Source organism: Lepisosteus oculatus, chromosome 2 (assembly GCF_040954835.1).
Source record: "Lepisosteus oculatus isolate fLepOcu1 chromosome 2, fLepOcu1.hap2, whole genome shotgun sequence".
In the NCBI taxonomy this organism is placed as follows: domain Eukaryota; kingdom Metazoa; phylum Chordata; class Actinopteri; order Semionotiformes; family Lepisosteidae; genus Lepisosteus; species Lepisosteus oculatus.
Genome location: NC_090697.1, coordinates 38,274,223 through 38,296,570, shown reverse-complemented (window position 1 = coordinate 38,296,570; position 22,348 = coordinate 38,274,223). Strand labels below are relative to the sequence as shown.

Genomic DNA, 22,348 nt, shown 5'->3' with positions numbered 1-22,348 from the left:
ATGTTAAATTGTTTTCCGATTTTTAAGATCTTGCTTTACAAAAAGAGATGAATGGATTACCCGTTTGTCAATCTTTAGGATCTTGAATGTGTAGATCTGTAAATAAGTGTTAGTGTTAAGAAGATACCATAGAATAATAGTAAAAAATTGGGTAAAATCATTTTATTTTAGAAAACATGTACAGTAGTGTTATTACAGAACTAAAAATGGCACCAATGCATAGCTAATTTTTGTCAGATTTCCAAAACTATCAAAACCTTGGTAAAAAGTACATAATGGTTTCTAAAAACTGTTTCTTTTGGGGGGGATAACATAATTTGTTATAATATAATCATTTAGCATGACCGGATGTTAAATACATTTATTTAGAACTCTTCAAAGGCAAATTAAGATCTTGAAAATCAAAAGAAGAAAAGTTTAAAAATGGCAGGTTGAGTATTTTTGAAACACTGCTTAAGACAAATTTTGCTGTGGTTTCATAGGCAATGGTTTCATGAAAACTGCTACAGTTTTTACTACACTTTTTTTTTTTTTTAAGAATAATACTCTAAAACCTGACAATACAGGTATGTGAAGTCTGGGTAACTTAAAATATATGGCATGTTACTGACCTAGCAAATACATGTATATACTGTAACAAATGGTTCTTCTGTTATATCTGATGGAACAATACAACTAAAGAGATAAGATGCAATAAAATTTCTTATTTTGCCTACACCAGTCAGTAATGAACAATACTGATATTCAGGAACAATACATTGTAAGAATCAAACAATTGATGAGCTCTTTAATGCACATTGTAATGTGATGTTTTTTTCTTCATAATCATCTTTGTGAAACTTTTCAAAATGTTTCCTGTGTTACATAGTGTAAAGAACAATATGGTTGTGTACTTCAAAAGCTTGTTCTTAGTTTTATACCATATTTATGTATATTGGATATTGTTTTGTTATAGCAATGAAAATTCTAAGTACATTTATATTCACTGCAACATCGTCAGGTTTTGTGGACTTCAAACAGTGATGTAAGTTGGGCTGTAAGAATTCAAAGACAACATTTTGCTTTAACTAGTAATGCCCATATTGGGTCAAATTCCATGTAGGTGAAAAATGGCTTAATTTCATTAATTGGTGTGGATCTCAACACTATGGGCTTAATTCTGCCTGGCCTACTAATTTTGGATTGCATCCTTTGCTGTAAAGTTTGTCCAGACAAAAACTGAGGTCTGCTTTTTTTTCCCCAAGGTGTAATGCAGCTGAGGCATTAGGCAGGGGAAAGACAGTTCAGAAGATGCCTTCTCTGAGGCAACTGTTCCAGTGATTCATATCTGCTGGATAGAAATGGTCACAGTAGTTTGCCAGTGACTCAGCAAGGGTCATGCTCATCTCTGAAACTTTCATAGCTGCAACATAATGTGATCATTAGACAGTGTGCTTCTTTTCAGCCTGGTACATCAGTGACAATCTTAAAAAAAAAAAAAATAATTGGACCACTCATCTTGAAATGATGTTCCTTTCAGGGAGCATGGTGGCAAAAACTACAACAGCACCTTTCTATTAACTTACCATAGAAAAAAAATGTATTTACTCATTTACAATGTGCCTATTGACCAGCCTTTTTGCTTTTTAGTGTATGTCATAGTGCATAGAGCAGTATGGGCGTATAGTGTTTTTTACAACTGGCTGTCGACAGGGTAAATATCAATCACTACCAAAGCAGTCAGTTATTTTGAGAAATTCAGCGGAGTTAGCCATGTTCTGCTTCAGAAGGCATTTATGGTGTCAATTTAAACTGTGCTATCCTTGTATGCATGAAAATTGACTGTTTTGGCATAGTGTATCACAAATCTATCTGAATTGATTAAGATGACCTCATTGGACTTGAAAGAAATCAAATTCGGGTAAAATAAGACTTGGAGAGTTCATAATACCAGTAAGTGCTGTCTCCCACAGCCAAGTGTTCTCTTCTGACAGTACTACACTTTAATAGGTTGTCTTCTACTGGGAACTAGAGATTACAGATAAAATGCAAAACAGGAGTTTGAGGTAGATGGAGGATTTATGCTTTATAACCTTGCTCATCCTAAACCTTCTTAAAATTGCTTAACCTGACTACTATGCACATGTAGGATAGATACAGTTCCATGTAAAACTCATGGAACATAACTGCAAACAGTTATTGCAGAAAGTCTGCCTAAAACATTTCTTTCAAACTGGATTCCAAAAGGTTTGAACAGGGATCTTCATTCATCAGAACTGGCTTGTTTCTTCATGCTTGACTAGCCCTCTGGTATGGGCAACCAGTGACTTTAAAATATAATCCCATGCCTTCTGCCTAGATTGTGCAAGGTTCTTTGGCTGCTCTATAACTTGTGGTCAAAGAATCCATTACCAGAAAGCAACTTATCCTGGAAAGGTTTGCAGCAACCTAGAAGAACGTCTCTCATCCTGGCAAAGATGACTAGATGTTCATAGAAGCCTCTTGGAGAAAGAGGAGCAATTTGGAAACACGGGCAGCCCATCTTTGGAGGTAATTTTCATGCAAACAATAAGGGCATGAAAACTCCACACAGAAGGCATGCCAACCTAAAATCAAGCCAAGAGCCCAAGAGCTGTAAAGCAGAAACACTAACCGCCATCTCTGTGACTTAAAGATCATCCTGAATATTTTTAATTGGAAATGTAATTCTAATTTTAGGGATCATTTTACATTATCAAGTCCAGTCCTGCGTATAAAGTTTACATTTGAATGTATCAGTCCTGTTTAATGTAAGGCTTAATATTTAAAAAGGCACATTACCCTTTGGAGCTTGACAGCAACAGTAACTGGAACAAAGTTTCAGCGAAGTACAGTATATGGAAAGGGGCCCCCTGAGACCACATAAAAATGTAGAAATTCTTGAATTTAGTCATGTTCTTCCATCTCCATAGACGGAGGCAGGTGGACATTCGTGCCGGCTATAAGATTGTCATCCTTTCCATCAATTAGCGGGTCCCACTGATTGAAATCCTTTTCCAGAACTGAAAAGAGAGTGTTTTATTTTTATTGACGTTTTTAGGATGAAAAATCAAGACGGTTGATTACAAATTCAAGAAAATGGTGATTGAATAAGGAAATAAAGGGGGGAATAACTATTCAGTTTAAAAATCCAAAAATATAGTTTGGCTATTGTACTTTTATGCTTACCCAAATGTCTCTGAAGAAATGCTAGGGAGGTTTTATTGGAAAGATCCAGAGCTACCTCAGGATCAATTTCTCCCTTAAGCTTTAAAAGTTTCCCAATCCAATTACCAGTGAGAAAGGTAAAATCAGGAAAGCTCTGATGTACAGATCCCCTGGCAAGAAGAAATTAAATGATAAATAGAGGAAAGAATAAGTGCAATGCAAGAAACTGTAAATTTACAGTTAATTTACATTTTAGTTAGTATAGCAGTATGATGATCTGTCTGAGCCATAATTGGGTATTACCAAATTAACTTTAAATTTACAATATATTTGAAATTTACTCTAAGTTAATACTTACCAGTGATTCTGTCTTACTGCTTACATTGTACAAAAAATCAAAACTTCTTCAAGGCTTTAATTTTCTATAAGCAGTTAGTGTTTTTCTTTTTAAAGCTCGTTTGAATAATTGTAGATATTGTAAAAGATATAAATAGTAAAAGGAGCTTAAATAGCTTTATTTTTGCTTTTGCCTGTAATTTTGCTATTTGCCTCTTTCAACGTTTCTGACCTACAAAGTGAATTATTGAGCAGGAGATTCAAATACTTTATTATAATGTTGAAGTACTGTTTCAAAACATGCCATGTTTCTACTTTTTCTAAATCTTTCCTTTTTTTATCTGACCTGATGGTTATCATTTTCCGCTGTATGGTTGGAGAATCGAGTTTTTTCATCTTAATTATGTTCCCGGCCCACTGGAATTTCTCAGAATTGATGAACATTATGGGTTTGTTCACTCTGGCGTAAACCTCGTCATCCAAAGGAAACATCCACGCATCTAGAGCAACACCACATCTACAAAATTGACAGTATGAAATCAGCTTAATGTGACCATGTTTAATACTATGTTTACTAATACAATGTTGTTTAATACTATGAATAATGTGTGCTATTGTCACATGATGGAATGGGTAGTGGTATTTTTTTATATTTGATATATTACTTTTTTATATGCATAAAATAATATAAAGCAGACTTTTCTCTCAATTCAAATACTGAAAACTGGCAACTGAAGTCAGTTTGCCATAGTGTACCTATCCTTATTAAGGTAACAATAAGCAAACGCTCAAGCACTAAAAAAGTTTTTAAATTAGTACAAGTCTGAATGTTCATTTAAAAAAATGAAATTAAACAATCTCCAACCACCCTCTTTACTGGTATTGAAGCCACTGAAAAATATAATTACAAATAAAATATACTTGAATTTTGGCTCCTTGCAGAGAGATTCAATAACTGTTGCGCCTCCAAAGGAATGCCCCATCACTGCTGTTTTACACAAATCCATTGAACCCTGTGGAGAACAACACCAAAGCATTAACACAAAGTACATTTTTGTGTACATTTACACAAGTAAGAATTTGATGGCCCTTACAACTATATATGAAGAAACAGTGTTCTCGATCTTGTCAAGTGAGAAGGGATGACCAAGGGTCTGTGGAAATGCACCTGTCATTTTGCAAACAGAGTTTTGTGAAGAGTACTAACTGAAACTTAAAACTGTGAGCAGTTGAAGGTTTTGGAAACCACTAAGCAGCTTAGCTATCCAGCATGATAGAAAGGTACATTGGGAAGACGTTTAGGTATTTTTTTGCTGTTTTTGGTGCTGCTTTGTTTTTCTTGTAAATAATTTGCACTGTTATTTTAACCTTACGGCTGTATTTGTGTGCGTCTGTTATCCTGAGACTATCTATTTCTTAAGATCCTGTTATGGCATGCTCAGCGAGGTGTCAAAAGGGCCAAAAATGGTCTTTTCTCAATTGTAAGAAAATGAAAAGAAGTCAGACTATGTCAAAACATGAAAGTGGGTCCCAGTGAATTAAAACAAAATTACTTAAATGTTTTATGTAAAAGGTATGTTATATCACTGTTTTGAAGTTATAATTCCGGGGGTGTTTTTGTTACCTTTAACCTGGACCAATCAAATTGTAACTGCAGTGCATTGGTAACTGGTTCTCCTGCGTTGATGTTTGTGAGGAGATTCAAAGCCTTAATGCACTCATTAGCCCTTTGTTGCACCTGTAGAATACATTATATCAAAATATACAGCAATAAAATACACTCATTTATCTAGTGTGCACATCATGCTGCTCTGGAAAAATGCATTTTTCTGGTTATCATTTTTAAGAAGAAAATTAAATTAGAACTACAACTAATTAGAGTACAACTTGACAAAAAGTACAAATGTATACCTGATCTGTACTTTAAAATCTGAAATTATTCCAAGTGATCTACCGTACTCATTAGTGGCTTAAACTCATGTTTCTCAGTGAAGAACAAAATCTAGTACAATTTTTATTGCACTCATTGGAAAAACTGGGGAAAGACCCCAGCCCTGAAGCCCAAGACAAGCCTTCGTGTTTCAAACTGATACTACCTCACTTTCAAGGAGAAGATAAAATAAAACATCTGAATAAGTAAAGGTTTATTGACAATGTCAAACTCGAAGAAAGCCCTACAGCTAAAACATTGTGTTTCTACTTTTCTGCATGGAATTAACCATTAACATTACAGTGTATCTTGATGCAGCTCCTCACTCCAACCACATAACAAACTGGCTTTTCTAAGATTCTTTGAGTCACCCTTTTTATCACAGTTCAAAATATATACTAATCTATACACATTAATTCAGAGTAATATCTGACACTCTCAATAGTGTACACAATCCTTTTGCGAAAACAGTAATGAGGTATCTTGTCTATGTGATTGTTAGGTCATTGCTGTAAATCCTAGAAATCTCATGTGACTCATATGAACATGAGTTGTACAAAACGGTGGACAAGCCAAGACTGCCACACAAAACTGGCCAAGTACTTCCATTATTGTGTGTGAGAGAAGTGGTTTCTCACTTCTGTCACCTGATATGTACAAAACTGACCATATCAGCAAGTTATCTGCCAGCTGCCACTGAGCCACAACTACGCTCAATAGCTTTATAAGTAAAAATACTTAGAATGTGTTTAAACATGATAAGCATATCTGATGTAAGTTCTTGTTTTCTGACATAATATTGAGTGCATTTTACATTAAGTGCCTTTTACATTAAGCCATACTGTGCACTTACTGTTTTGACATACTGTTTTGATTAAATAGCTTTACAAGGAAGTTATTTATTTTGATAGTTTTTTACACGGAGTAGACATTACCTGTTTATTTCTGAGTGGAAATTCTGGTTCACCCTGTTTCAGAGTTCTATAATATATCCATTCCTCTTCAAGGTTATTTGGGGATATCACCAGCTGTTCCTGTTCTGTTCTGTTTGATTTCTCTTTAAAATAAAATGTGGCTGAAGAAGATTCATCTCTGAATTGGAATAAAATAGTCTGAATTACTTTCACTACATTATCCCACACAAGGATCCCTTATAATGGAGAACAGAAATTCATACAAAATCTGCCTAATTCTTGAACCTAGTACATACTGTATATACATGAATTTCTTAGCATCATTTTCTTTGCTATTTGTTGATATGAATATAGTAAATTTAGAAAATAAATTTAAGGGAAAATTAGTAAGATCATAATAACAGCTAAAGATGTTGTTTTGAGAGATCATAAAAAGAAAAAAACACCTTCAGCTGCAAAGTGGTTGCAACTGTTGCAACTGTGCAACTGGCTATGACTCACAATATTACAATATTTAGAAAATGTTGATTTTGTATAAGTAAAATCTAGCAGACAAAACAAACTCCTGTACACAAAAAAAAAACACAGCATAGATTGTCAGCTCAGATGTCAGTCAAAAGCAGACCCACTTACTCTACTGTACATGACCATAAGTGCCAAACTATAAACTCTAAAAGCTGCTTCTGGCTCCCCCTAAAGGACAGAGCAATAATCCATTTCAGCCTAGGCACAGTCTGTAACCTCACAGAAGGTAGCGGATGACAGACAAAAGATAAGACAATGCAATTTGCTTAACAGTACATTAGAAGACAAATAAAATCTCAATAATAATTCAGTTGGAAGTACAATTAGCAACACCATTACACTAAATGGTTCATTACACTAAATGGTGCTGATGACCCAGAATATTGTTGAAATGGCTTACAAGTGACTATAACAGTGAACTTGAACTTGAACTTTATTGCCATATGTAACCGGTACTGGTACAATGCAATTCTTACTTACAGAAAGTCTCTCGATTGTAAGACAAGTGTAAAAAACAAAACAAAGTGCAAACAGTGCATCAAGACAATGTGCAAGTAAACATGTAGACAGTTTGAATGTAAACAATACAGACGTGTAAACAATGACTGGAGATGTGCAATAGATAAGAAATCATAAAGAGGTAGATGGTGATGGTGTAGGTGTGGTCCGAGGGGGATGGCTAAATGTGTTCGCCAGTCTCACTGCTTTTGGATAGAAGCTATTGAAGAATCTAGTGGTAAGTGTCCGTATGCTCTTATATCTCTTGCCTGAGGGCAGTGGGGTGAAGAGCTCATGCCCGGGGTGGTGACTGTCCTCTGTGATGGTCAGAATTCTACCACACAACGGTCCTCATAGAGCTGTTTAATCTCAGTGAGACCGCAGCCGATGATCTGGGCCATATTGACCATTCTCTGCAGTGCCTTTCTTTCTTGCGAAGAGGTGTTGCCATACCACACGGTGATCCCGTTGGTGAGGACACTCTCGATGGTGCAGCGGTAGAAGTTCACCAACACATGTATTGGCATCCCCCATCGCTTGAGGCACCTCAAGAAATAAAGGCGATGCTGAGCCTTCTTCATGATAGAGTCAGTGTTCACAGTCCAGGTTAGATCTTTAGAGATGTGAATTTCAAAAACCTAAAGCTGGTGACTGTTTCCACTTCCGTTCCATCAATACTGAGTGGGCTGTGAGTGTATGGCTTGTGTCTCCGAAAGTCCACTCTTAGCTCTTTCGTTTTCTTTATGTTCAAGTCCAGGTTATTGCTATGACACCACCTAAGCAGCTGTAGTATTGGGGCAAGTATTGGGACAGTGAAGAGACATTCAGTATTTAAGTTAATACTTTTGCTGACCAGAAATTTTCTAGGTTTTAATACAACAACATTTTTGTTCTAGCATGGTTTAACATGTATGCACAAAAATATCCAGAAATAAAAGCTGACATTCTGTACTTTTGTCTTACATTTGTATTTTGATCTCAAATACAATTTTCAATAGGGCTCAGCAAACAACACATTTCAATTCACTGTCCCAATATTACAGTTTTTACTATACAGTAGATGAGTGAAAGAGTTTAGGGGTGATATTGGAGTCTATGTCTCTATTACATATGTTTATAAAAAAGTAATATATCTGGATGAATGTGTGTATTAATACACAAGTGTATGATTTTAACTTACGATATGACAATTAAAAAAAAACAATTTCTGTGAAACTCTAGTTACTTGTGTTTGAATTGCTAGTAACCTTTATACAAACATCCAAGGCTTTCAACAAGAAAGCACATGGTTGTTTCTGTGGTCTGAGCAGGATGTAGGGATCATGCATATTTGCACATTTAGTTCATGCAGCAAAATCTTATCAGTGCTAACAAGAGGAAATTTGAAAAAAATACTTTTTAGCTAGTTGTCACATCTTTCTTAACAGTTTAACAACTGGCGGTCTTTTAATGTGTTATTCTGTCTGTAATCAACCTGTATTTGGCATGTACAATTTATTGTTTTTCTTTGAAGGAAATATTTGAAGTGAAAGTTCATACTCATAGACTGAGATGCATTTTTTGTTCAAATCTAGTATTCCTTGAAAACATCATAACTTGATCTACATATGCAACAGACATAATCATGGTGTCATTTTATTACTCTTTGAATGTCTTGGTAGATTGGTTATCATTGACGTATGTCACATATTGATTAGTATTCAACTTTAATATTCATAATTTTGAAAAAGTTTTGGTGTGATTCTCTACAGACTCTAATCTTTAAGCACATAATTACAGATTAGGGCCCTTGATGTGTAAGTGTAAAGGCTATAACTAATAAGGGGAGGAGTCATCATTTAAGGTAATGCAACAAATAGAATGGGATTCTGAATATACAATACATTACCTAAAACCAAAGTGCGTATTTGAGCAAATGGGATACTACTGGCCAGCAGCCATATCACTCTGGAACTCACAACTGGCAACCCACTGAAGCTAAGCAGGTTTGAGCCTGGTCAGTACCTGGTTTAGAGACCTCCTGGGAAAAACTAAGGTTGCTGCTGGAAAAGGTGTTAGTGGGGCCAGCAGGGGGTACTCACCCTGCGGTCCATGTGAGTCCTAATGCCCCAGTATAGTGACGGGGACACTATACTGTAAACAGGCGCCATTCCTTCGGATGAGGTCCTGACTCTCTTTAATGACTTAATGACTCTCTGTGGTCATTAAAAATCCCTGGGTATTTCTCGAAAAGAGTAGGGGTGTAATCCAGGTGTCCTGGCCAAATTTCCTATTGGCCCTTACCAATCATGGCCACCTAATAATCCCCCTCTATGAATTGGCTTCATAACTCTGCTCTCCTCCCCACTGATAGCTGATGTGGGGTGAGCGTTCTAGCGGAACACACACACTGGCGCTCCAGGTGGATGCTGCATATTGGTGGTGGTGGAGGGGATCCCCATTACCTGTAAAGCGCTTTGAGTGGAGTGTCCAGAAAAGTGCTATATAAGTGTAAGCAATTATTAATTATTATTATTACTGGCCTTTGTTTTTAGCTAATTGTATAATATTTCTTTGCTTTTACCCATGTCATCTTCTAACATATGATTTCTTCCTGTTACTGTTAAAGGGTGGGCAACTGTCAAAATAGATATCTCACGTTTAGCATGCATTCTAGGATATGAAAATGTGCAAGCAGGTCATGCTGAATGAAGAAAGGTCAATAAAATGTGTTGTAGAAAACCCCCAGTACACTGCCAAACCACCACTTCCTGTTATATAAGGTTGAGACAAAGTGCCTGATGTCTTCTAAAGCTGTATGTTCTGAGCTAAAAGATGACAACCTTGCAAAGTTAGATTCTAAGCTATTGGAATGTCTTTAATTTCATCTCAGACCATTGCTTAGATATATGTATGAAACATCTAAATACCCATGATTCTTTTAGTCTCACAAGCGCATTTATACTTGAGACTAGTAAATGTCACTCTGACTGGATTCCGAAATCCTCACCTTGAAAAAATGGACAGTGTTTACTGTTTTTATATGTTAATGCAGCCCTATCTGAGAAATAGAAAATGTTCTTTGGGTGGAAGTTGCATCACGTCACACAGATGACTAATGAGCAAACTATGAAAGAGGTGCACTGTCACACCATCGTGTTGTCTATAGCCTGCAATTTGTGACACTGACATGTTCTTGAAAATTGCAATTACAGCACACAAATAGATGCACAGGTGCCCAATCACCGCTTCCCTGAAAACCTTGTGCAGCATCCCTAAGAACAAAGCATTAATTCTCAACTAGGACAACATATTCAGCTCCTTTAATGGATTATTTACTTGTTAATAAAATGATTACAATTTTGCAATAAAATCATGTGTTTGTGGAATAATATTCATCAATCCCTAGCAAACTCCAAAAATAATTGATCTACTGGGACATACAGAGAGCATTAAAATGATACCAAAAGTTTTATATGTTGTATGAAATATGCACTAAGAGTCCCTAATGTGTTAAATGGGCTGAATGACCTCTCTTTCATTTGTTTTCTTATGTATAGATTAGTAAAGTTTTCAAGGAAGCCTAGTAAGGAAAAAATGCCAATGCCCCCAAATGATCTAATCTAAAAAACTGTGATTAATTTAAATATTTTGCTTCAGACGGTTCCTCCACAGACCAAATGTTATGTGAATTTCAGGAAAATCTGAGTTGGTCTTGTCTTGAATATCCCCCAGAGCATGGCCAAAATAATCATTATGAAGCAGAACGTGTATGGCACCACTGCACCCTGCCTAGATGACCAAGCAAGAAGGAAAAACTGATCAGAAAGGCTACCAAGTGGCCAATGGCAACTTTGAGAAAAAGCTACAGGGTTTTATGACCATGACTGTTCAAAGTGTGCATGTGTGACAACAACATCACAAGCAAACTACAAACCTGTACTGTATGGCATGGTGGCAAAAGGGAAGCCGATACTTGAAAGAATCCATCTTAAATCCCATTTGAAGTATGCAAAAAACACTGCAGAAATTCTGTACCCATATAACAAAATATTTTGCAGTCTGACAAAACTCAAATATAACCGTTTGGACTAAATGCAAGGCATGTTGTTAGATGCAAACCCAATATAGCTCATAACCAAAAGAACAACATCTGTTAGATGTGGGATTTGAGATGGTATAGCCTTGTCCCCGCTTATCACTGAAGTGACAACCATAGCAACTCTTCCATCAGCCATTCAGACCTCGTGACTCAGCATTTCCTAGCTTTTTGAATTTAATTTGACCTGTAGCTGGGTTTTCTTCTACTGTCCTGTTGTTTTGCTGCTTTGGAGAAACTGTAAGCTGAAGTCTCTTAAGCACATCTAGATTATACCAACTCCAGGAATGGACACCCAGGCATTTGGTGACAACCCTATCTTAACAAATTCACAAGAAGGGTTGTTGACAACAATAACCATAAACCATTGCACAGAGAACAAAGGTTGCAACATATAAACCATTAATCATTAACCTTAACCATGAATCAGACCCTTTCCTCTTCCACACCAATGAATAACCAGAGAACACACCCACCACCATAAACAGTCAACCAGAATTATAACAATCACCTGTAACTTGTATAACCGTAAATTAACCTTAACCCATAAATATAAACCATGTAACCCATACTGTTTATATACACATCAGAGTAACACCAAGGCGTAGTATTACGCTCAAAATTAAAGACCAGAAAATCACCCAAGCAGCTCAGGCCTCTGTGAAAACCAGTAGGAAAGGGGCCTCTTCGATAAGCAGCATATCACAAACCTGTAACGCAGACCTAGATATTATAAAATGGTATGGTTCATTCTCTTTAATGATCAATTGTTCAACAGATCTCCTCTGAGTCTGGTATATTGCAAGGGATACCCTCTTGAATAAGCCCCTGGGTCAGAGCTCACACTCTGTTCCCCAAAGAATGCTCAAACAATGAGAAACATTCAGCATGCAGAAAGACACTTGAGGACATCACATCCAATCACAAAAACATCATTTCCAGGTTTCAAAAGGTACTACACAACTCTCTTTCTTGGCTCTGCTCTCTCAGTTGAACCTGGGCAATTTGACAACATCATCGACCACTTGGCTGTAACCACTGTTGTCCAAATCAGGACTTTAACTTTAGTTCAAGATACCTGACTAAGATAGAGTGAGTCTGTACATAAATAGAAATCAGCCCAACCTTCTCTCTGCAACAAAAGAAATCTTGTGTCTCATAAGCCAATTGTATAGTTTACTCGATCAAAGAAATTAAGATGGTTGGACCCATTTTATCAACTGTCTGAATGTTAGAGTATATTCGGTAATAGCTATAGCCCAGAACAAACCCAGAGCCTCGACATTCTCCCCACCTGTCTCACTTGCAGCCAGACCTGAGTCAGATCCCGAGCACAGGCTAGTTTTAAAAACAAACTTCAGTGCAATGCTAACTCTCCTGAGGAGCTGAGCTCTGTACCAAGCTAAAGAACACAGAACCAACTGGCTGAAGGAGATAAGACACCTGAGACAAATGCAGACCAGGTCCATCTTCAGCAGTAAGTTTAAACTCTAGAACTAATGCCTAGGCAGTGAGTCTTTGAGTATAAACTTCGATATTTACACTAATGCTACTGATTATATGAGACTAATTTAAAATAAGGGGTTTACAATTAAAAAAATGTTATAGTGGATGCTTTTAACCTTGATGTTTTTACTTCTGATCTTTTTTTAAAAAGATCCTAAATGAATGTAATGAATGGTCGATCATTTGTATCATGACAGAGAAATTCACACATATATTCTTGTTTTTGCTTTTTTGCAATGCATGTTTTGGTGTTGTATTAATAAATTGTATATTCAAAATCCAGGATAGCAAGTAATCGCGTTTAACTGATTCTTAACAGCCATAAAAGCACTCTCACAATTTCCTGTTCCAATTTCTATTTTTTTCTGTAAAATAAACACTTTTACTGTCACGCTGTTGTCTCTCACATAACAACTATAATCTCTAGTAACAGCAATATATAATCCTACCCAGCACATCCTTTTTGTGCAGGGATGCTAAATATATGTAGCCCTTACCAGCATCCTTGACATGGAAGATTCTGAAAATAGTTGCAAGGCACTGTACAGTACATACATGCAAGCCAGTTTACATAACCAGAGATTCTTAAGGCTTTATAGGCTAAACACATAAGTTATATATATAAACCTTGCAGAGAGACTCCAGGCTTATACAAATGCACTGGGAGGTTTATTAGCATGTGTAGTCATTACTTGTTTGGTTATGCCACAGCCAGTTGCAACAACTCCATAGCTGAAGGTACCATGTTCTCTATATAAAGTAACAAGATATTAAATGTCTAATTAACAACTAATAAATCTCTTTATTACCTAACTTATTAATTTAATTTGGTTGAATTTTTTAAGTTCTACATTAACTAGTACAAAAAAGTCTTGTTGACACTAAATAACCGACATTTTGGTTTCATGTAATCGAAGGGAATTATTCTATAAATGTATTATTTATTCTATTTATTATTTACACACTTCCTTAATTAATTAACCCCCATTATATAATTAGTTATATATGCCCATCATATAACTAGTTATAGTTATAGCTCAGAGGCTGAAGGAGGTTCCACTCTGTGTTTCTGAGACAATGACAAATTTTGGAATTGGTCTAACATCCTACCGCCAAATTAAAAAAAAATATTTATATAAGTATTTTTAAATGAAATGTTAATATTAATGAACTAATAAAACTTTGAAATTCAAATTCAAATCTTCAATTTTTTTATCATCAACTCTGTCAGACGTCCTGCATTATCTACAGGGTTGTTGTAGATACAATTGTTAATTCCCCCCCCCCCCCCCCCCCATCATAAACGCTGTCAAATCATACTAAAGTCATGTTAAATGACATTATGTACATTCAAATGGTGACAAAGCACGTGCACAGCTGAACAGTGTAGCTAGTGTAGTACAGCAATTACTCTACAGAGTGAGGTTATTCAGCATCACACATGACACACCACACTAGGGCCTTTATGTTATCCATATGGTCCTAGCAGTCCATTCTGCTAAAATGTGATGACCTAGTTTGTACTATTGTCTGCAGACCTCCAGTACACTTATTTTGAGACAAATAACACCACAGTCATCTGTATTTATGGAGCATCCTGTGCCATTGTTCAATTTAGTCAATGACCCAGAAACATTTAGCATGTTTCTTTAACAACGGCTACTGTTGAATCGGCATAATTCTCTTCCCAGGCACTACCCTTAGTCTCTATTACCCAAAGTCTTAATTTTCTTTTGAGAATGTGGAACCAAGGAATATTTCCATTGCTGAATTGTGATGAAAAGACATTCTTGAAAGGTTTACCTGTGCTCCACAGCGGCAACGATAAAACCCCGGGAGGCAATTTCTATGCAAATAGCTGAATAAAGAGTCCTAAAAAGAAAGAAAAAAAAGGCTCTCCCCTTAATTTACAAGTTTTATTGAGCATTTACAAATACGTTTGTAATGACAAAATGCCTACTTTCAATACTGGCAATCAGTTAAACTACAGCTCAATTCATCCAATTGACAGATGCAGTCAATATATACAGTATACAGAGATCTGCATGAAACATTTCAAATGCAGAAAGTCTTTGTACTGTAAGTAAGAAGAATCTAAGGAAGCAGAATATACCACACCTTTTTGGTTCTAACTTACACCCTGAGAACTGTATTCATTTCCCATATTAACTAATTGTTTCATGGTGTGCTTCATCTTTTTCTTAGATTTATGGTTTAATTAAAAACCATCTATGTCTTCATTCTTGTAAAATGTATAAGACAATAATTTCTGTATTTTGTACTGATATATGATGAAAAAGCAAGCAAGGCATTTCCTCCTATAAGTACTGTATAGAAACATAACACATTATTCATATAATCAGATAAGTATTAGTTTAGTGAAAATGAAAAAAAAATTGAATCAATAGTCGCAGAAAAAAAAGACTCTTCAACAACTGCAGTTCAACCACTATTGAACAAATAAGTGAAAATACCTGAAAGCTCCCAGTCCATGAGAAAAGATAATTAGTGGGTATTTGTCTGCAGGTTTAAAAGGTGCATTCCATGCAGTGGGAATTGTAAAAGATCCTGATGGGGAAAAATAAAAGCACTGTATTAATAGAATGAAACATGGTGTCTGATTTTCACTATTAGTATAATTGTTAATTACAGTAGCACAATTATAGTATAGTAATTAAGCTAGTAAAATCTATAAATAAGTAAAAAGAGCAAATACAGAATATTCTCATTTTTGTAAAAGGTTATACACACATGGACTTCACATATTTTTTAAGTTACAAAATATTCATGTAATGTGTACGGGGACACATTAGACTAACAGAGTAGTTTTCATAACCAAGCTGACAAAGGCACAAAAATGGTCTAGAGAGTTGAAACATCTTTTAATTTTCCCCAGTTGCTATTTCTCAATTTTAATGATGCATATCTCTAAGGGAAAATACCAGCGATAACAGCACAGTGAACTGGAGTGTATTGCACTGTATTGTGTGGTGTAGACTTTATATTGAACACTGTAGTAAAAGTAATAAAGTCTTCAAAACCTTTTTTCTTCCAAAATAAATCTTATAATATTAATTATATAAACTATTTTGACATGGATTTCACTTTTAATATTTTCAAGGTTTAAATTACTGTGTTAAATTGGATTGTATTTAATAAATGCATATATGACATGAGAAACAGAGACTACAGTGTTAATTTAAGTAACTCATTCTGCAACAGAGCACAACAATAATGGATCCAAACTGTATCCTTTTTTATTCCCTCTCTATCCAGCATGTTAAGTCCCCTGTTTGTTAAAAATACAACAATAACAATGCCTTTAATCTGACCAGCTGAGTCAACACCCTATCTCTTCTTCTGGGTTAATTCCATCTCTTTAATTCATTGACCCCAATAAATCGAAACTTCAACCCATCTAACAAGTGCAAATTACAGACCCAACACTGGATACTGGCAGCCTTTTGCTTCTAAACATTAAGGCATCCATTACTAGGTTTGGAATTTACAATCTGCAGATGATCAGAAGCACTAATTTAAGTTCACGAATCGGTTATACAGCAAGTGCAGAAAAACTACATAGTATGAGAAGATGAACTTTCTTCTCATTTCATTTCATTTTTTTGTTTTTTTCTGGTTTGTATGGTATATTAATTGAGGTTAATGTCACAAGCAACATAAAAACCTGAGACTTTTTTTCAAATAAAATGTGTATATTTGCTTGCCATAAAGATAGTTAAAAATCCTTTCAGACAGGCATCTGTTTAACTTCAGGAAGTCAGCAAGCCCATTAAAGTATTCTTTATTGGGGATCCAGCGTGGCATTTCATAGCCTGTCGGTGTCTCGCAAGGGTAGTATAGCCGAAAGAAAGCTCCCTGTTAAAAATGGAAAAGCACATTTAAAATTGCCAACAACAACTTTATGGTACAGTACTGTATGACATAAAATGTTTATTGAAGTTATGTAGCTTGCCAACACTGATGAAATCACAGCAAAAAATATTATCACTTTACAGGTAAATTTCAATTTTGAGATTATTTTAAAAAAATAGTTACAGTTCCTTGAACAAATATTTAATACTTGAAACAGTTTTATTCATTAAAATGTACAGTATCTCATTAAACCCATGTCTGGTTCTGGTGGTGATCAGAATTCAATTTGTACTTCTCATTCGGCACTTGAGAAATATTTTGCAGTAATTAATAAACGTCTGTAAGTATTCTTAGAAGTGGTGGCATTTAAAAAGTTTACATTAAAAGGTTTCCAACTATTATGATTTGCTTCATGAAATAAACAAATTCATAGCCTAATGTAAATGTGTGAGATAAGATAACACTATAAATGTGAACTGAATAAATTAGAGTGAATTAGAGTAGCATTTTATTCACATTATCAAAACAACTGAATTTTTAGTCTCTAAATAGGAATGTATACTCTATATTGTATGATATATTAAACAGATATCTAAGTGGAATGGTGGTAAAATAGGTAGCTTTTCTGCCTCACAGTGCTGGGGCTCAGGGGTTCAATTCCTTGGGGTGCTATCTGGTTCTCCCTGTGCTTGTGACTGGAGTCCTCTCTTGCCCTGTGCATGTTGTTGGCTGAGATAGGCACCACTTCCCCCACAGCCATGAACTGGATAAAGCAGTTGGATGGATGAAATTACTTGAACTCCTAAACAATGTTCTGACTCACAACTCGTGCATTTGTTGTAGCCTTCTATTTTTTTAAAAAAAAACTTCAAATACATGCTTCTGGAAAAGTGGCCCTGGTGTGAGTGTGTGCATGTCTGTGTCTTGTCTGTGTCTGCGAGGCCTGTGATGGGACTGGCGTCCCATTCAGGGTTTATCCCGCCTTACGCCCATTGCTTGTCAGGATAGGCTCCAACTCCCCTGACCCAGAACTGGAAGAATCAGTTTTAAAATGTTTGGATGGATTTAAGTACGCAAGTTTCTTAAACATAATTCCTCGTAAGATACTGAAACGTGTAATCACTTTACAGCAGCCGGTTTCATAAGACTCGTTAGTCTCCAATATTGCTTAAGGTTTTTCTCTCAATAAAATGTTTAAGAAAACCCAGAGCAGAACTATGAAATAGGTAAATAAATATAACATAACCACTGCTTAGTTCTTGTTTAGCGCTTGTGGTGAAAAATAAAACATCCATACCATATGAAATGGGTGGTATACTAGCTGAATTAATAGCCATACTAAGTACATCCAGCAATGTATTTCATGTGGTTTGATCTAAGCAATTAGGAAAATAGTAGAGTACTATCTGGCAGGATCGGATGAGAACGTACAACTGCTAACTGCAATCAGTTACAAAGTTATGAAAAACAGACTTCATCCTGATATATTAAACTGATTAAGTTTGACAAACAATACTTAACATCCATCTGTGTGGTTCACAGATAGCCAGAATGCAAAATTTATTTTGAGCCATCTTTTAAACAGAAACTACTCGAATAACTCAACAGTTTGAAACATTGTGTATAGTAATGCTATGTGGTCAATTCTTAAGTGTTTATCCAAAAGCTATAAGTAGAACCAAATATTTCATATTTAAAGAAAAAAAAAGATTCTACTATGTAATAACTATCAAAATACTGCAAATATTGTAAAAAGACAAATAAAAATTGTCTTTGGTAATAACTTAGGCCTTGGGAAAATCAGTTAATTTAGAAACACTAATGAATTTAAACTTAAGGGACAATTATTTTGAACAATGAGGGAAAATTCTGACCAGCAAAAAACTAGTGCATTTAGCTTAAACATAAAAGATATTGTACTGTAGGTTTTAAAAGCACAAAATGGTTGTACCAATTTTTTTTTTAATTAAAATATGCTCAAATGTGTTCTGCAAATGTGTTTTGATTGCCAGATTTAAAAAAAAGCATCCTCCCCTCCAATTTCCACCGATCCTTGTTTTTTTCTGTGACGTTAAAAAATGGCTAGAATGTGGTGGGTGAGGGGGCGTCGGGGGACTTTTCCATTTTCCCTCATGCGTGGTTTTTGGGTTAGTTGAGCATTGAGAAGTAGAAAACAAAGATAAAATTGATTTTTCCAAATTCGGTGGGTGCCACATATGACAAAAAATAATGAGCAATTCTAAATTAAATGTTCCATCCACTTTCTAACCGCTTCTTGCAATGGAGGGTTATGGAGGAGCCACAGCCTATCTCAGCAAGGAACGAGCACAAGGCAGGATCCAGCCCGGATGGGACCTGAGTCCATAGCAGGGCAGGCACACAGACACAAATACCTGCACACATCCACAGCTTGGGCCAGTTTTTCCAGAAGCCAATTCATATCAAAATATATTTTTGGATTGCGGGAGGAAATCAAAGCACCAAGAGGAAACCCACAGGGAGAACACACAAACTCCAAGGAGATAGCACCCAGGGGTCTGGAATTGAAGCCAAGTACAGTACCCAGCACTGCGAGGCAGTCATGCTAACCACTGCACCACCATCCAGTCCTAAACAGAGTCTTTAATAATAAAAATAACTACAAAACTCAGAACACTATTGAAAGCATCCAAGCAAGTACTTACCCACTTGAACATTAATTTAACTTAATACTAAAGAATATGTATAATTGTCACTACTACTTTTCATAGTGGTTTTTAATCAGCAGATGTGACTGCTAAAAGGCTGCGTGTCAACAACAGAGAGAAAGAAATGTCAATCTGGCAGCCATTTTTGTAGCTTTTTCTAAGTTTTGAAACTTGTCTAAGTTAATACATCATTTTCACATACAGTATGTTCATACTTTTGGTAATATTACACATATAAAATTTGGAGTTAATTGATAAAAAGTTCTACAGCAAAATACATTTTCAGATTTTTTACATAGCCTTGCAGACATAATATAACTTACTAACATAAAAGGTGAAACTTTGCAAAGCTATGGTAATTGATGAAGTAAGCCAATTTGAGTGAATTAGTGCATTGAAAATATTGTGCATTTTGTACCATTTTAAATAGCTCTGTGTTTTTAAATACAAAATCATGCCATCATTTCAGTGTATGCAGGACAAGAAGTGGTGTCATTGATGTAATAGCATTGTCTATTCCAAATACATATCCAGTATTAAGTTCTCAGGTTAAATGAATGTTTTCTCCGCTTTTTGTCTTGACATGTCCTTCATCCATGTGTACAAAAAGCTGTGTGTCAAATCTTCCCAAAAATAATTAATGACAATGGTTACAAATGCCATAATTTTTTTACAAAATCTCCAGTGAAACAGAACCTCCAAATTCTTTGTGTTATGCAAGCTTACTTTTTAAAATAAAGATCAAATTCTATCATCAGGTTTTATTACAATATTTGGCATTTATTGGGAACTATGAAGTAAAACTGATTAATAGTAACAAACTTATCTACTAATCTAGCCTACCTTAAAAAGTGCATTACTAAATTATTTGTAAAAATATATAAATGCCCTGAAAATATTAGAGAAGATTGTTTCATTTTACTTTTTACATGTTGAAAAAAAGGTTTTACTATACTTTTCCTATGTGTAAATATTCTTAAATTCTTGGAACTTGCTGGTGCAGGAAATTGCATTTACTTTTCCATTCCAGGCTTTGTTCTGTTGTACATGTGAACTAGACAAGAAAAATCCTGTGAACCTACCTGCGCTGTGTGGTCCATCATAAGATCTGTACACCCTACATGATTCGGTCCTTTTCCAGGTGGAATTCTCAAGGAAGTACTCCAGATACTACCCATGTCCCCACTGCACAACTGATATTACAAACCTATCAAACAAAGACACCATCCATCAGTAGGTGTCTCAGAATGTTTTGCTTAGTGATTAAATCCTTTCACGATCACAATGTTTGAACTTTGCCAAATGCGAACAAGATGCCTCTCAGTCAACAACTGTACATGAAACTACTTTAGACATACTGGGAAAAATAAATTGGGAGTTACATTGGTACAGCAAATAGTATAATATATTCTGCAGACAATAGTTATCATAAAACTTTCAGACCTCACCAATCTCTTTTTTAGCAACCCTTTCTAATTCCTTGATTTTTCTGACATTAGTGCTCATACTGAATGCTGGAGACTGCAAACAATAATCATGAATCCCTAATGGGGCTCGGAATGATTTTCATAACCTGTCATTTATTTGGGGTATATACTGTAGTATTTTATGACACATTTTTTGTTCTGCTCCTATATCTGCTATTCTCAAAGCAGATGTTTAACTTTTTATAGTAACAACACTTGAAAAGCTATAATTTTCTCCTTTCTACAGTTTTCTACAGTAAAATTAACTGTCTTAAATCATTTTTCAAACGCAAAGCTCTTTTTTTTTTATAAAGACAACATGTAAACTTCAGCCTTGAAATTTCCTGAGACCACTTTCTCTGGTCATAAGAGAATGGCAAATTATACAGAAATACACCTACACAGAACACAAGTTCATTTTTGCTAGATGCAGAGTGGCAGTGGAGAAGATATGAAAACACAGGATGAAACAACTCCTCCAGGGTACAATGAGATGCAAGATCAGTGTGCACGCAGCTCTGTATTCTAAAGCTCTTCCACGATGTTAAGTAAACAGTGCCATCCATTAAGCACCTTCAAATTACCACAGAAGTTTTATTTGGCAATATTCAAACTTTGGCTATGTGGGAACTGCTGTTGTACCCTTAAGCAAGGCACTGTACCTCACTCAGATTGCACTAGTTAAATGCCCTGCTGCATAGTTACTCTTATTAACATTTAGAACAATAAGGTAAAGGTTTATCATCTTCCATTCACTTATTCATTTTCCACTAATCTCTAAGAAAATGAAACGACAATACACGGTTGCACTGATCATGTCAATGTACTAATGTGACATTATTTTACCTATGTCGCCAAAGGTAAAAATAGTTATCAACATGTCTCATCACTTGTAAGCCAAGAAACATGATTAATCATTTATTATTTACCACAGTGTTAAGGTTCATTGTTATATAACAAGAGTAGTTTCATCTACTAAAGACTGATTTTACTGCTACCTTTTTCTTAAATAAGAAAATATCCTGCTGGACTGGAATCGATAACGAGAAGCTTGCCAACTGAGCTACAAATAAAAAGCCTCCAGTAACAGCATTTAACATTTGATTTACATTTCCCATACGTTCAATGTGACTAAACACCTAGTTAGTATACTTCACTTAAAACACATCGATTCTGACCAAGCATAGCAACTTATTCACAAAATCATGTTAAAGGTGTCAACTTGCATACCTGTGTTCTTCCTTAAAAAAGGGAACTTTTCCGTAATAAAGTCAGGTAAAAATTAATTCCACCTTCCAGGGAGAACCCCAATCATTTCCACACAACAACAACTCGCCTGTCTCTCACCAACTGGCCTGAGTGCTCCCACT

General features: G+C 35.5%; 1 protein-coding gene across 2 annotated transcripts; it reads right to left on the bottom strand.

Annotated features, from left to right (window-relative positions):
* Window positions 1-147: 147 nt before the first annotated feature.
* Window positions 148-22,348, bottom strand: pla2g7 (phospholipase A2, group VII (platelet-activating factor acetylhydrolase, plasma)). Of its 2 annotated transcripts, XM_006626005.3 has the most exons (11): window positions 22,209-22,348; window positions 20,595-20,719; window positions 16,678-16,828; window positions 15,427-15,520; window positions 14,756-14,824; window positions 6,367-6,523; window positions 5,126-5,239; window positions 4,423-4,514; window positions 3,848-4,018; window positions 3,187-3,335; window positions 148-3,020 (listed from the first exon to the last, which is right to left on the bottom strand). In XM_006626005.3, exons 2-11 carry the CDS (start codon window positions 20,688-20,690, stop codon window positions 2,905-2,907), a joined length of 1,209 nt encoding a protein of 402 aa, XP_006626068.2. In that variant the 5' UTR covers window positions 20,691-20,719; window positions 22,209-22,348; the 3' UTR covers window positions 148-2,904. The 2 variants fall into 2 exon arrangements, with proteins under 2 accessions (XP_006626068.2, XP_015205893.2); XM_015350407.2 differs by lacking the exon at window positions 3,187-3,335 and having other exon boundaries at window positions 2,894-3,020.

Excerpts from the sequence above, each read along its gene's own strand:
- pla2g7 (XM_006626005.3), bottom strand. The coding sequence starts at position 20,690 with ATGGGTAGTATCTGGAGTACTTCCTTGAGAATTCCACCTGGAAAAGGA. Across the intron at positions 5,240-6,366 it reads TTCCACTCAGAAATAAACAG|GTGCAACAAAGGGCTAATGA; the intron begins GTAATGTCTACT and ends TGTATTCTACAG. Across the intron at positions 4,019-4,422 it reads TGCAAGGAGCCAAAATTCAA|ATGTGGTGTTGCTCTAGATG; the intron begins GTATATTTTATT and ends TCAATTTTGTAG.